This window comes from Nelusetta ayraudi, unplaced genomic scaffold (assembly GCF_046127955.1).
Source record: "Nelusetta ayraudi isolate G7.1 ecotype Tasmania unplaced genomic scaffold, CSIRO-AGI_Nayr_v1 ptg000008l, whole genome shotgun sequence".
Lineage (NCBI taxonomy): Eukaryota > Metazoa > Chordata > Actinopteri > Tetraodontiformes > Monacanthidae > Nelusetta > Nelusetta ayraudi.
Window position 1 is genome coordinate 1,322,707 of NW_027466058.1, and position 13,482 is coordinate 1,336,188.

General features: G+C 47.8%; 1 protein-coding gene across 1 annotated transcript; it reads left to right on the forward strand.

Annotated features, from left to right (window-relative positions):
* Nucleotides 1–712: 712 nt before the first annotated feature.
* On the forward strand, nucleotides 713–7,778 carry slc25a28 (solute carrier family 25 member 28). The gene is made up of 4 exons (XM_076018562.1): nucleotides 713–1,224; nucleotides 4,016–4,244; nucleotides 4,926–4,982; nucleotides 5,936–7,778. The coding sequence occupies exons 1-4, from the start codon at nucleotides 880–882 to the stop codon at nucleotides 6,490–6,492; spliced, it is 1,188 nt and encodes a 395-aa protein (XP_075874677.1). The 5' UTR covers nucleotides 713–879; the 3' UTR covers nucleotides 6,493–7,778.
* Nucleotides 7,779–13,482: the final 5,704 nt, after the last annotated feature.

A 13,482-nucleotide genomic window follows, 5' to 3' on the forward strand; every position in this document is an offset into this window, starting at 1 on the left:
AAATAAATTGCCTTTCATATTTTATTTTTGTCATTTTGTTTTAGTTCATTTTAATTTGCTACTGCCTAATGCACAGCCGCTCCCCCTTTTCATAATTTAATTGCTCTATTTTAGTTGATAAGAAAAATATTTCAAACTCCGGATCGTTCGGCACAAGAAGAAGAAGAAGATTTTGAGTGTAATAAGTCAAAAGAAACAAATGCATTGTAGACACTGAAACACCAATTAAGTGCTACATGTGAACATTAATCTCGGAACTTCAGGAACTTAGCTGCATACCTTTTTATTAATATAATACTTTGTTTTATGAATCATCACGTTCATTGCAGTAATGATTCTAGGTGACATTTGCGCCTCTATCACGAATAAAGAGGCCGAACAAGTGGCGCAGACACAAATCGGTTTCACACAACAGAACTCACAACTGCATGTTTATGTATCGTTTACCTCGTGTCACGAGTCTTTACACATGACGCAAATGTAAGCTATCAGTTTCATTCCCGATGCTTTCGAAATTTAAAATTAGAGCGCAGCAGCACAGCACGTCAAGTGCCACATACCTGAGTTTTGAAGTCTTCGCCGAAAAGGCTTCCCAGAGTGACGTCTCCATCGACCAATAGTATGGGTGGGACTTGGCCACAGTAGCCAATCAGAGGACACATTGTTCTCACGGCCGGAGGTGGGTGGTGCCCTGTGCGTGTGCCCGCTGCGGCCTGTGTCTCTTGGCTCTGCCTGTCAAAGTGCGGATGCAGGGAGGGCATGGAGTAGCAGGCAAGGCGCCCAGAAACCGCCCCAACGGAATGTGAAACTTTTACGTTTAAACAAGCACCCGCAAGACTCTGCGCACCCGAAGACTTCGCCGCAACCACCTGGTTTCTCATGGAAGCGGATGGATTTGTGAGGAGGCGTCGGATGACAGCGGAGAGTGCAAGCAATGATCCCGGGGTTGCTGGCGCATCTGCCGGGGCAGAAGTTCGATGGCTCGGGGGACGCTTCTGGGGAGTTTCCGAAAGCATCGTGGGGAGCCTGACGCCTCGAATCGCCGGGGAGACGGAGATACAGACTGTTGATATTATCCGCAGCGCGCAGGACGCACACGCAGAGGACTCACAACCAGACTATGAGGGTTTGCCACAGGGTGCCTCCACTAGCACCCACATGTTGGCTGGAGCCGTGGCCGGGATCATGGAGCACTGCCTCATGTTCCCCATCGACTGTGTCAAGGTAGCACAGTCTTAAACACAGTGCTCTCTTTCTTCCCTGCGTTCCTTTGCGTTCCTTTCACAGCACTGCCTCCGCCGACCACCGTACATGTCATTTGCGTAGTGCGGCGTGTTTGTTAGCATAGCTCGTTAGCCGTGACGCTAACCTAAACACGCCGCAGTGACGGCAGCGAGGACAAGGTCAGTGGGCTCGGTGCTTAGCACCGCCGCCGCACACTCCCTCCAGCTAACTTGTTAGCATGCTAGTGGGAGTTCACCACGACTGACCGCTAACCAGTCGTAAAGTTTTCGTTCCAGCTTTCGTGGTGTGAAATTGTACGTTAAATTAAAGGAAACGTCGCTTTCCCGTTATGTAACGGTCATGTTTACATACTACTCCCATCTAAACGAAACCGGAAACGAGTAAACTGAAGTTGCTATAGCTAACAAGATTTGCCAAATGCAAATTAAACAGTGATGTGGATGTGTCCTGTCTGCAAAGGCAAGAGGCAGATTCAAGTATGAGGTTGTATGTATTATTATTTCCCCCCTGGATGTTTCTGTTTGGGGACGTTTCGTGGAATACACTGGAGCATTTGCTTTATATTGCAGATAGTTTGGAACTGTGTCTACAGCGTGGCATCCATTTCTTATTTCTCACCAAGGCCCTCTGCTTTACACACACCATCACTAATTGTTTGAAATGGTCACATGAGCCGCCCTGCCACGCTGACGTTCATCACGTGGTCCCTTTTATTTGACAAATTGGGTGATGTTTTATTTTAATTTCTAACATGAAAATAACCTGTGACCTGTTGCATCTCAATGTCTGCCTGCTGGTGCTTACGTAGCCGCTGATATTATTTCACAACACAGGGCAACGAGGATCTGGGCAAATGACAGTGAGCTCAGTACAGTCAGCTGCATGTGTCAGCCTGAAACCCCCCTTTTGCTCTAAACCCATGTCTCTTCCAACTGCAGCCCGCCGCCAAACCTGGAAGAGTTCAGTTCAGTTTGCAGGGCCGTCTCGTGCACCGTGCTATTGGATTTATGCATCCTTTTGGGCAGGCTACGCGAGATTTGGCCTGCTGTCGTGACTCAGCAAAACTGAGTCGACTCTATGTAAACGGCTCAACACTTAGTAGGGAGGAAAAAGATATTGGAGACGCATCTCACACATTTCTGACCTGTTTGTATACATTTCCTCCTTAGGACAAATACTTCCGTCCTTACCACAAGCTCCGCCACTTTGGAGACAATCGCAGTTGTTGTGTAATTATAGTGCAGACTATCCCTTAATGTGCCTCAGATCCTGGTAATTCCTTGTGGATTTTGCAGCGCGTGCTCTGTGTGTATGTGTGTGTGTGTGTGTGTGTGCGTGTCAGTGCACCGCACATGAATTTAAGAAAAGAAAAAAAGAGAGAAACGCCGGCCTGTAAACTCTAATCTTCGATGCAAGGGGTAGTCAAGGACACAGCAGTGTTTGCCTTTGAGCACAAAGGTCATTGGTTTTTGGATGTGCAAATAAGCCGAACACACACACAGCGTTTATCTTCCACATGCGGAGAGTCTGTTAATGTGTTTGTGCAAAACATCAGCCCAGCTAGTAAAAGCCAGTCTCGGGGTTTGACTAAACCAACCCGTGCCAGCCACTGTGTGTCTCTTTGCGCTCTGCGTTTTACAGCTGCATTGCAGACTAGCGTGAACCTGGGCTCCGTTTCTTTTTTATGCTTAAAGTTTGTATGTGTTTGTAACATACAGTATACGCAGTGGGTTGTAAGTTTATCCTGCAGCTGGACTATTTCAGTAGTTACAGACCCACTGAACCTCTGATCCACCTAATTAGGCTCATATATCATACGAGATAAACGTCTGCAATAACTTGTTTGTGGTGTGTGTGTGTGTGTACAAGCAGAAGAAGGGAGAGGTGTGCTGGGTCAGTGGGGAAAAGAGGCTTACAGGAAGTCAGCTTATGTCCCCTTGTAACCTCGGCGCTTCTAACTCCTCACTTCCTTCAATTGAATCATGCGTGTAGATCAACACGATGTCAAGACTCCTCGTTTCCCCAAGTTTGACCCCTCACTCACACCAAGGGTCCTTGCAGAGTTGGGTGAAGTTGTGCCGAAACGTGTGGGGGAATTCCGCAGCATCCCAGCCTATTTTTAGAGACAGACCTGACTACACGAGTATTGAGCATATCTCGTCCCTGAATAAATAGCCTCGTGAGTCAGAACGACCTTACACCGTAGCCGGATCGCTCAGATTCCATCTTTGGAAATTCCCCCGTCCATTTTGCCAGCCTGTAATACAAAGGAGTTTGATTTTGAGTGGATTTCCTGACCAATCAGCTTTTCCTTTATGATTAAGAATGCGGGAAGTACAAGAGTGTGAACTAAAAAGCTACTGATGGTAGTTGCCCATTGAAAACCCTGAAGAAGAAGAAGCTACTTGGAGTTGTAAACGCGGGTTGCTGCTAAATATTTTAGCGGTGATGATGCAATAGTTGCAGTTTTATCAGAATTGACCCAGAAACGAAAAGCAGTTGGTCAAGAGACATTATCTCTGTTTTTATTCAATATTGGTGTGTTCATGGGACTTGTATCGCTATTGGACCACTTGACAAGCTTACCTCATATTGCATTTCCATGATATTGTGCAAGGAAGTCTAAAATAGTATAAATTTAGCATATTTAGAAACCACAACAACAACATAAATATATAGTTTGCTGCTATTTAGTTTAAGGTTTAAATTTTCCAGCACAACTGATCTGCTTTTCCGTAACCCTTTTTTTTTTTTCGACCCTGTTTTGCAGACACGGATGCAGAGCCTCCAGCCCGACCCTGCGGCTCGCTACAGGAACGTGATGGACGCTCTCCGCAGGATCGTGGCCACGGAGGGCGTCTGGCGGCCCCTGCGAGGGCTGAACGCCACAGCGGTCGGGGCTGGACCAGCCCACGCCCTCTATTTTGCCTGCTATGAGAAACTCAAAAAGACTCTAAGTGATGTCATTCACCCAGGGGCTAACAGTCATTTGGCTAATGGTACCATAAAGCATACAAATACACTCGTTAACAGCGTTTATGTGTCAAATCCTAACCTTTGTTTGGATCAGCGTTGAATGTTTTGCTGCGTAGGTCCGCCTCCTACCCGGCTGTCGGGCAACATTAGCGTGATCTCCGCTAAGCTGCTGACTCAGCCTAATCTGGGTACGGAGCGGACGTGGCCTGAGCACTCCTAAAGGCCCAGGAGGACGTGGAACTCTGCCGTGACAGTAACAATTCCAGAGTTTATGGTGGTGTCAGAAAAGACAAAAAAAAATACAACACCATTTTGATTTGGCGGAAGTTGAGCGATTGCAAGCGGCAGGATTCAGTGAAAGTAATCCTGCTGTTATGTCAACTGCTTCCTCTTTCCTTGCTCTCCTCACTCTTTCCTTGTCCACTTTAGTGAGATTCCCGGGTGAGTCCTGTTCCTGCGGCTTCGACCTGCGCACCGAGCGTTGCATTTTGCAGGATTGTTTTTCGATCTCTCCCAACGGCGCAGTGGACCTCTTTGTCCCCTAGGTGTCTCTGTTTGAGCAGCCAGATCTCCTCTATTCCAGCGCCATGTAAAATTGGCAGACTGGCTTTAGCACAAGTTGCCTCATCCGTCTCCTGTCCCTCTTGCGTCTTCGGCGCGACCATTGCGAGTGTGTCGTAACTTTTAAAGTGTGTTTCTTGCAGGAACGGCTGGGTGCGTGGCAACGCTGCTTCACGACGCCATCATGAATCCAGCTGAAGGTAAAGGCCGCTGCACGCACACACACACATGCACGCACCGCTAAGCCGTTTGGCCTTGACAGCAGGACCTCCACTTCCTCCCAGTGGAGCGTCCGGTGGAAGGTCCTGCAGGTGCAGTGCGTGGGCCCACCAGTCGGGGCCTTCAGCCTGTCACCGCTGCCTCCAGGCCACCTGCCCGAGCATGTCAGTGGTGGGAGAGCACAGCTGTTCAGTGGGGTGCAGCTGCCCCAGCTGACCACTCTGCGTAATTGCGAATGCATTCCTCCCCATCAAAAGTGGCATATTTAGCCCTCTGTTTGCAGCCTCTTGCTGAAACTGTGGCTTTGTTGGCTCTGCCACTTGCTTCTCAAGGAACAACAATCAAGACTTTTATAGGTCAAGTGTGTAATATTTGGAGATTCTCAATTGGTAACATTTTAGATTACAGCGTCTTTCACTCTCTGTCCCTCTCCTGAGCTTGCCTGTGAGCTACGGTGGCACACGCCACCCAAACCAGGATACCTCCTCTACTCTCTTCTTCGTTGGTTTATTAAAAGACGCGAGCGGTCACCGTAATAACATTATAAGAGAGGGTGTACATCTGTTTGGGGATGTTTTAACTCACTTGGGAGAGGTAGCAGGGAGTTTTTTTTTAGCACCCCTTGTGGCATCATGAAGGGGTGGGACAGGGGTGGGACAGGCAGCCCTTTTGTTCGAAAACAAAAGTAAATGATGTTAAAATTAAGTTTTGTTATTCCTTGAAGTTAATTGGCTGACTGGACAGCCAACTTAATTTCAGTGCTAAATTTTGCATAATGTGGTTTGAAATTGCAGTTTAGTGTGTTCAATGTAGTTGATCCACTTCCTAATTCTGCCTGTTTCTTTGCCTCTTTCCCGCTTTCCCCGGACCTCCCTCCGCACCAACGGCCTCACGCCGCCGCCACCACCTCCTCCTCCTCCTCCTCCCGCCACAGTTGTGAAGCAGCGCATGCAAATGTACAATTCGCCCTACCGCGGCGTGCTGAACTGTGCTTGGGCCGTGTGGCAGAAGGAGGGCCCGGCCGCGTTCTACCGCAGCTACACCACACAGCTCACCATGAACGTGCCCTTCCAGGCGCTCCACTTCATGACCTACGAGTACCTCCAGGAGCTGCTCAACCCCCACAGACAGTACAACCCCTCCTCCCACATGCTGTCGGGAGCGCTGGCCGGGGCCATTGCCGCCGCCGCCACCACGCCCCTGGATGTGTGCAAGACCCTGCTCAACACGCAGGAGTCGCTGGCCCTGGGCTCCTCCGGCCAGGGCGCCAGCCACGGCACGGGCCCCCACAGACAGATCTCGGGCCTGGCCCACGCCTTTCGGACAGTCTACAGGCTGGGCGGCCTGCGGGGCTTCTTCAAGGGAGCCCAGGCCAGGGTCATCTACCAGATGCCCTCCACCGCCATCAGCTGGTCGGTCTACGAGTTCTTCAAGTACGGAATCACCAAGCACCAGCACGACAAGAGGAGAGCGCAACACATCGAGTCTTAACCTCCCCTGGTGTTTCCCCTCCACCTCCCCCTCTCCACAGGGGGAGGATGAAGTCAATACGCACATAGAATACGACTAAAAGCCACCTCAGATGTCCCGCCGTGAGTTCAGACATAGCAGATAAGAAGGACATCTTCAAGTTTGACTAGTTTCTTCTTCTTTTTTTTCGCTTCAGTGTTTCCTGTCAGGGTTTTGGATTTTTTTTCTGATTCTCTCTCATAGAAGACATTAACACAGTGTTATAGTCCTAGTCAACCCGGCTCTAGTTCTCAGCCATCTACCAAGGTAGCCATGAAATGAAACGAACGCACAAGTTCTCCAGACGAGTCAGCAGGGGGCAGTGGTGTCACTGTAATCACTTTCCCACAGTCGCTGTCCAAGAGCCAGAAGTATGTTTTTTTTTCTCTCTCTCTCTCTATTCTCAGAAATCCCAAAGTTTTGTTTAGAATTAAATTCCATAACAGACTCAGTGCGGTGTACTAAAGAGGCATTCAATGACCAACAAAAAAAAATATTGATTTAATCCCACTATTTAAAAAGCCTAGTCTACAAATTATATACAAAGTGTGAACCCAGTGGAACAATTTTTGCTGTTCAGGCCAAAATACTTTATTCCTGGCATTGGCCAGTTCCTAAATGTGTTTTACAAAGATTTGTTGAAAACGTCTGTATAAACTAATTGATTTGGTTGTTGTAATTTATCCAAGTTTCCTTTTTGCGCCCTTGTATTGGCCGTTTATTGGGGGTAAAAAAAATGTGAGTAGCGAGAGCTTCAAGATTCATTCCTTGTATTATTTTGATTTACTTCAAGATGTAAAACTGATCATCAGCGCTGAGGAATCTGAAGTGTGTTTAAATTGTCCATTATAATTGAAATTCCAGCAAATTTTCTTTACTTGGTTTCTTGTTTTGCAGTTTCATACTCTTTGTTTTCGCCCCCTTCTTTCTGTCCAAATATTCACCACCAATGCCTCGTGTGTGTGTGTGTTCGGTGAAGCAGCAGACCAGGGCCAAACCTAAAAATGGTCATCATTGTGCGTCAAATGCGGCCGCGACTGAGTCATTGTCTGTGCCGAGCGGCTGCCTGTCGTTGTCTCCAGCGCAAGAATTTAACTAAAAAAGAAAAAAGTGGTTCACTGTCCCACCGGCTGTGTATCTGCACACCCAGCGAGTACACGTAAATGGAAGCCGTCATTCTTTATTGATGTCTGATTGTCTCCAACACTGAATTGCACTCATTGAATAAAGGCCGAGTGGTGACGATCGCCGCTCGCAAACCATGAGAAGCACTCCTGATTGGTTGATTCGTCGAAACGCCTCCGAATTAATCTGCTCATTCGTTTTTCTGACACTGCAGTCACTGCAGTGTAGCAGGAGTACCTGGAGAGAACCCACACACTCACACACACACACACACACACACACACACACACACACGCAAGAACAACATGCAGTAATCGATGGTGTTCTTCACCAACGTCTCAGCTCGTGTGTAGTACTTTCAGTTCAAGAGTAAAATATGTGTTTTGTATTTATTTTCAGTTTTCACTCTATTATTGTTTAGTCTTGAGCACAGGTGCAGAGCTGAACTTTGACCTACAGGCCTGAAAACACAGTAGCGACTTGTGTACCTGGATTGCGTAGACGAGCTGCAACAGGAAGTTTCAGGAATCTATAAAAAGCAACAGGTACAGTGTGCAAGAGAAATCATATGCTTAATATTTATATTTATGAAATTTTATAATTTCATATTCCAACTCCTAAGTCTGATTAAAATGTATTTAGGATTGATAACTAGATCAGAAAGGACTGTAGGTAAGTAGGTAAGTGTCTAAGTAGAACATAAACAAAAAGTCAACCTGCACTGGCAAAGTTGCAGTTTTAATCTTTGGATTGTCGTGTTGCTTGGCTTGGGTGAAAGGTCAAAGGTGAATTTTAAATGAGAGCAAGACATTTGAACCCCTATCGAGACTTGTGGTAAGCTCTTTAATATTCATCTTTCGGACAAAAATGCTCCAGTGGCGGCTTTTTCGAAATCTGTGAATAATCAACATTGCATCACCACGTCGAGACACAACATCTGTATCTTTATGATTTTGTTTCATCTTAAAAGTATTTTCCTTCCCTCCAATAATTAAAATAAAATAAAATATTTTTCTGTATTTTACATATCTACTTTAGTTGTTATTTTTCTTAGAGAAGCAGGCACAGGGCCGAAGACAGACAAACACACACACAATGAACTTGTCAGGCAGACACCTGTTCAAACACACAGCGCTAATGAAGCGTCCAAGTCGCTGCCTCTGCCTCTGCCTCACCGTCCCTGCGTAGGCGTGTACAGTACGTGTGGCCGGTGGTTATTTAGGCTGTGTCTGCGGCTCTGCATGTGTGTGTGTTAGTGCACTTTTCATTGCCGCTCACCCGCTGCGACCGGCTGCGTCGGGCGAGAGTGACTGACTGACTGACAGGCCTGTTGTAACAATAAAAACAACAAGGAATGCTCAATACAAAGAGACTCTCAGTGTCTCTCACAACTTTTTCCTCCTCATCCTCCTCCTCCTCCTCTGTTTTTTTTTCTACTTGACTTTGCACTCTGTGTGTCTGTGTGGGAGTATGCGACTGAGTGCGTCTGCTCCGGATCTCGATGGCCTGCAGAAAGCTGACGTCGCTCTTCATGCGCAGCATAAATCATTGTGCCTTCATCAGTTGCGTGCGTCATAACTCAGAGTGCAGAGGCAAGAATTGTGTCTTTTTTTCTGGAGCAAAAAAAGCAAAGAGTTGCTGACAGGAAACAACTAGATTTGCAAATACAATTCATATTGTATACTATTGCGCTGCTTAATCTTCTCTGCTACTCTTACATTTCTGTGAAGGTTCTCAGTCATGCAAGTCATCGTAAGGTAGGGTTAAGGGTTAAGTTAGGGCATCTTGACTTGATCTTGCGATCTTGAAGACGTTTCTCCTCTCATCCGAATGGCTTCTTCGGTTCTAGGCTGTGTTCTCTTACATTGCACCACTACATCCCACCATAGTCAAATTGGTTGCATAACTGTCGCTCGTTTTCGGCTGTGTCTGTCGCAGCGACGCACTCTGAAGCGCTCCTGAAAGGTGCTCTTGAGTGCTTGAAATGTGGCTGCAGGTCCTCGATGACAAGAACAAACAAAATCTTTTCTCATCCTCTCTCTCATCTCATCCTGTGGCCAAATCCCTCTCAGCTTCCCTGAATAACAGAGTGATGCTGAGCTACGCCCGTTCACTCTTGGCAGAGGCTAAGAGTTGGGATACACACAGACGCACACACACAGTGACATGCGGACGGTTATCTCACGCTCTTTCAGGGGTGCTGCTGGATAAAGACGCGGCTGTTGTAATTCCCTGGGCTGCACTCCCTCCCACTCGGTGTTGTGGGAGGAGAGGAGACAGCAGGCCAAGAGACAAGGAAGCACCGCAATCTGCAGCGGGGTGGAGTGGGGCCGGTGGGGGCATAACTCCGGCTTTCAGACTGTTATGTGATACCCCTGTTGTGCAGCGTATGTTTACTGGAAGTCACTGGATTTGGCCTTATATTATCCAAAATGTACTTTTTTCCCCATAACACCTTGATGATTCTCTGTCCCACCAAAAAATGGGCCCAAACAGGAAGCTAAAATCGAGTTCTTTAGTTCTGCAGATTTTGTGGATAGTAATGCGAGGCTGCGTCCTTGAAGTCAGTTCAGGTTGAAAATTGATAGAAAATTAGATCAAAGGCTCAGTGTGTAAGTAGTGCATACACGAACATGTAGGCCGACTGGTATCTAGATGCTTAGTTTCTAAATAAGTTCTATACCATCCACTCATAACACCTTACTCGCCGTGCCGATGCACTTCCTATCACCCTAATCAATGTGGACAGGATAAATTATACTGGCAGCGCCTCCATGATGGCCGCACTTACACTGCTTGGAGTTCTCCGTTGACGAAAACAGCTGATTTAATGAGCTCTACGCTTATGTGACGATTCACAGTGTGGAGATTATAAAAAAAAAATTCTGGTGAAACAAGATCCTCGTGGCTCCTTGTGCATTAAAAAAAAAAAAAAGAACCACCTTGCAAGACTTGCAATGAATGGAGGCCACGACAATAGACTTGAAGTGTTTCTGCTTAAGTGCCATCGCTAATGGGCCTGGAAGTCTGGAGGAAGATGAGGCGTGGAAATAACGTCCCATTTGAAGAAAAACAATATTTTCTTCAGAGCAAACAGAGGCGTGGGGGGGTTAAAAAAAAAAAAAAAAGTGTGACTGGGGCGACGTTTTGGAAGGAAGGAGCTGTAACTGTCTCTGTTGCCCCGAGGACGCAAAGCAAAACTTGAAAAACACGATCAAAGCGAAGCGCGTCGCATATGCACGCACACACACGCGTGCGCTCCTACCATCCCCTGGGCAGTTTTGGGAGTGAGGCCTCGGCGAGGGTGCGAGTGGGGGGGTCGAGCAGTCAAACTCCGGCATTGTTACCGGCGGCTGCAGGTGTGCGGCGCTTTCTCTCCTCCGAGGCCTCCAGACTTCTCGAATGTTGGAGGCAAAATCCTTCAGAGGGTAAGCGGGGTCGGAAAAATCTCCTTACGCACACTTAGGACACACACACACACACACACACACACACACACACACACACCTTGAGTGTACTTACAGCACGTGTTCCACACACACACACACAGAGCCCCAAACCAAAACTAAAGTTCTAAAGTTCTCTGTCAGCTGCGCAGACAGGATTCAGTGCGTGTGTGTGTGTGTGTGTGTGTGTGTGTGTGCGTGTGTGCGTGCAGCAACCACAGGTGCAGTCAGGGACACCGAGGAAGAAACATGCCTGCAGCCCTTTGAACGTGATCTTGAAAAGAAAGCCGTCTCTCCCCCCGCCTGTCAAATAAGCTTAACGGCCGTGCCTCAGAGCGGTGGCGTCCTGATGGAAGCGGCGCTCATTTATTCCCCGGAAGCACTCGCACCGCCTCGCCAGCTCCCCTCGCACGCTCCCCCGTCAGCAAAAAGGTCGAAGTCGGGCGGCTGCCGGTTAATGGCGATGCAATTACGACGTATCGCCGTGCCACCAGTTAACCCGTCACAATGGAAGATGGAAGGTTTCCTAAATCCCCTGAATTTATCTCAGTTATCTCATCTGGTCGAGAGCCCTCAGAGAGCCTTTGTGAAGGAGGGGAGCAAGCGATTGCACCATGTATCAGTCAACTCTTGCCAAGGCCGGTCAGGTGCGGCATGGAAAAAAGTTTCCCACTGAAAAACAAGAAGAAAACAGTTCAGCTCATTTCTTCTTGTTTTTTTTTACACTTCAGTGTTTAACTGGAGCAACTGCAGCGTCTCTGTTAACATCTTCAGCAGCAGCTGCTCTCAGTCGCCACTTCCTGTCGTATTTGTAGGAAGCCGCACGATCGTGGAACTCGGTGGAATTTGCAAGGCAAGATTGGACGGATTAAACACACTTTTTGGAAGGTGGACGAGCAGGATTCCAGCTGCGGCGCAAAGTTAACTTATCGTATCGGCATGTGAGAGAATTTTTTTTTTTTTCTGTCTGTCTGTCTGTCTGTCTGTCTGTCTGTCTGTCTGCCTGTCTGGCTGTCTACAAACCCCAGAAGAAGTGGCTAAAGGTTAGAACACCCTTGTGAGAGAGTCGCGGTTTCTGCCGCTGCGGTTTCTAAGTTGTAGGACTGCTAACGGAACTAATAGCCACCTAAGAGAGAAAAGATCAAACGTGTGAAAGCCTTCACCCCTGTGTCACACGCTCCGCCCCCCCCCCTCCCCCCCCCAACCCCCTTTACGCCACGTTGTTGTTCATCCATTTAAAATGACTCAATTACCTGGAAAGCGACTCGTTTGCTTTTGTCCGTGACACTCCCTGTCACTCGATGGCAGACGGCGCAGAGGAGTGAATCCAAAGACTTGGCAAAAATAATCAGCAGACTTTGTTGTAAACACGTCCATGTGGATCCGTCTGGCCTGTCACCGCGCAAACATCCTCTCAGGTCGAGGGGCTTGTGCCCGTGAAAGGGCGGAATGTAAACACGGATGGAGTCCTCCTCGGGTGAGCTGTAAATAACCGCCGGCTCCTTTCGCCAGGCTGGGTGTAGCCTCTGCACAACCATTGCTAAATGAGTGAAAAAAAAAACCCCACTGAGGTCGGGCTTATCAAAGCTTCCTGGGTGCTCTGCGCAAGCTAGCCAGAGGAAACACTTTCAGCCTAAAAACGATTCTAGACGGATTGGCCCTTTAATTGGAATTGGAAAGGGGAATAAAATAGAATTAAACATTTTTTGGGGTATTTTTTGTATTGTTTTTAGTGCTGCAACTGTGGAGTTTCCCAATTTTAGGATCAATAAAGCACATCTATTCAATCTATTCTGTTCTGTTCTGTTCTGTTCTTTGAGGACGATGGTGATGGTTCCTCTCACTGGAGGTGTGGAGAGAGAGCAGGAAGAGGGAGGAGGAGAGCTGGAGAGGCCGTAAGTGGGGCCTGAGTAGTTCCTCTATCAGTCCGCTGATAGGAGACGTCTGTGATTCCGGGCGGCTCAATGCCCTCCTTGTCTCTGCTTATCGTGGTTAATTAAAACATTTGGATTCCTCCGGCCAGCCGGCCTTCAAGGAGCTCGCGTCCGTCTGAGCATGTGTGTGTGTGGGAGACTGCGAGAGCACCCGGAGGAGTCGGAGGAAGGAAAGGCCCAGGCGGCTCGGGAGGCTTCCTGTCCTTCTATGGGGCAGGCAGCTGACGGACACGCTTGACAACTGTCTGTGTTCGTGTTGCTGTTCTTGTTGTTGTGGTGATGGTGGTGGTGGAGGTAGACGTGCACGGCCAGGAAAGCTAAAAGTTGCTTTTAGACTGATACATTGTCGATTGCGATATCAGCCCCTCTAAACTCAGACTCAGACTCACATAAAAACTCCCTTTGATATATATTCAGAAGTTCCGGGTGGCCTCCTTTTTGTATCATCTACTTCTGCTTCAAACGTT

Excerpts from the sequence above, each read along its gene's own strand:
- slc25a28 (XM_076018562.1), top strand. The coding sequence starts at position 880 with ATGGAAGCGGATGGATTTGTGAGGAGGCGTCGGATGACAGCGGAGAGT. Across the intron at positions 1,225-4,015 it reads TCCCCATCGACTGTGTCAAG|ACACGGATGCAGAGCCTCCA; the intron begins GTAGCACAGTCT and ends CCTGTTTTGCAG. Across the intron at positions 4,983-5,935 it reads CATCATGAATCCAGCTGAAG|TTGTGAAGCAGCGCATGCAA; the intron begins GTAAAGGCCGCT and ends CTCCCGCCACAG.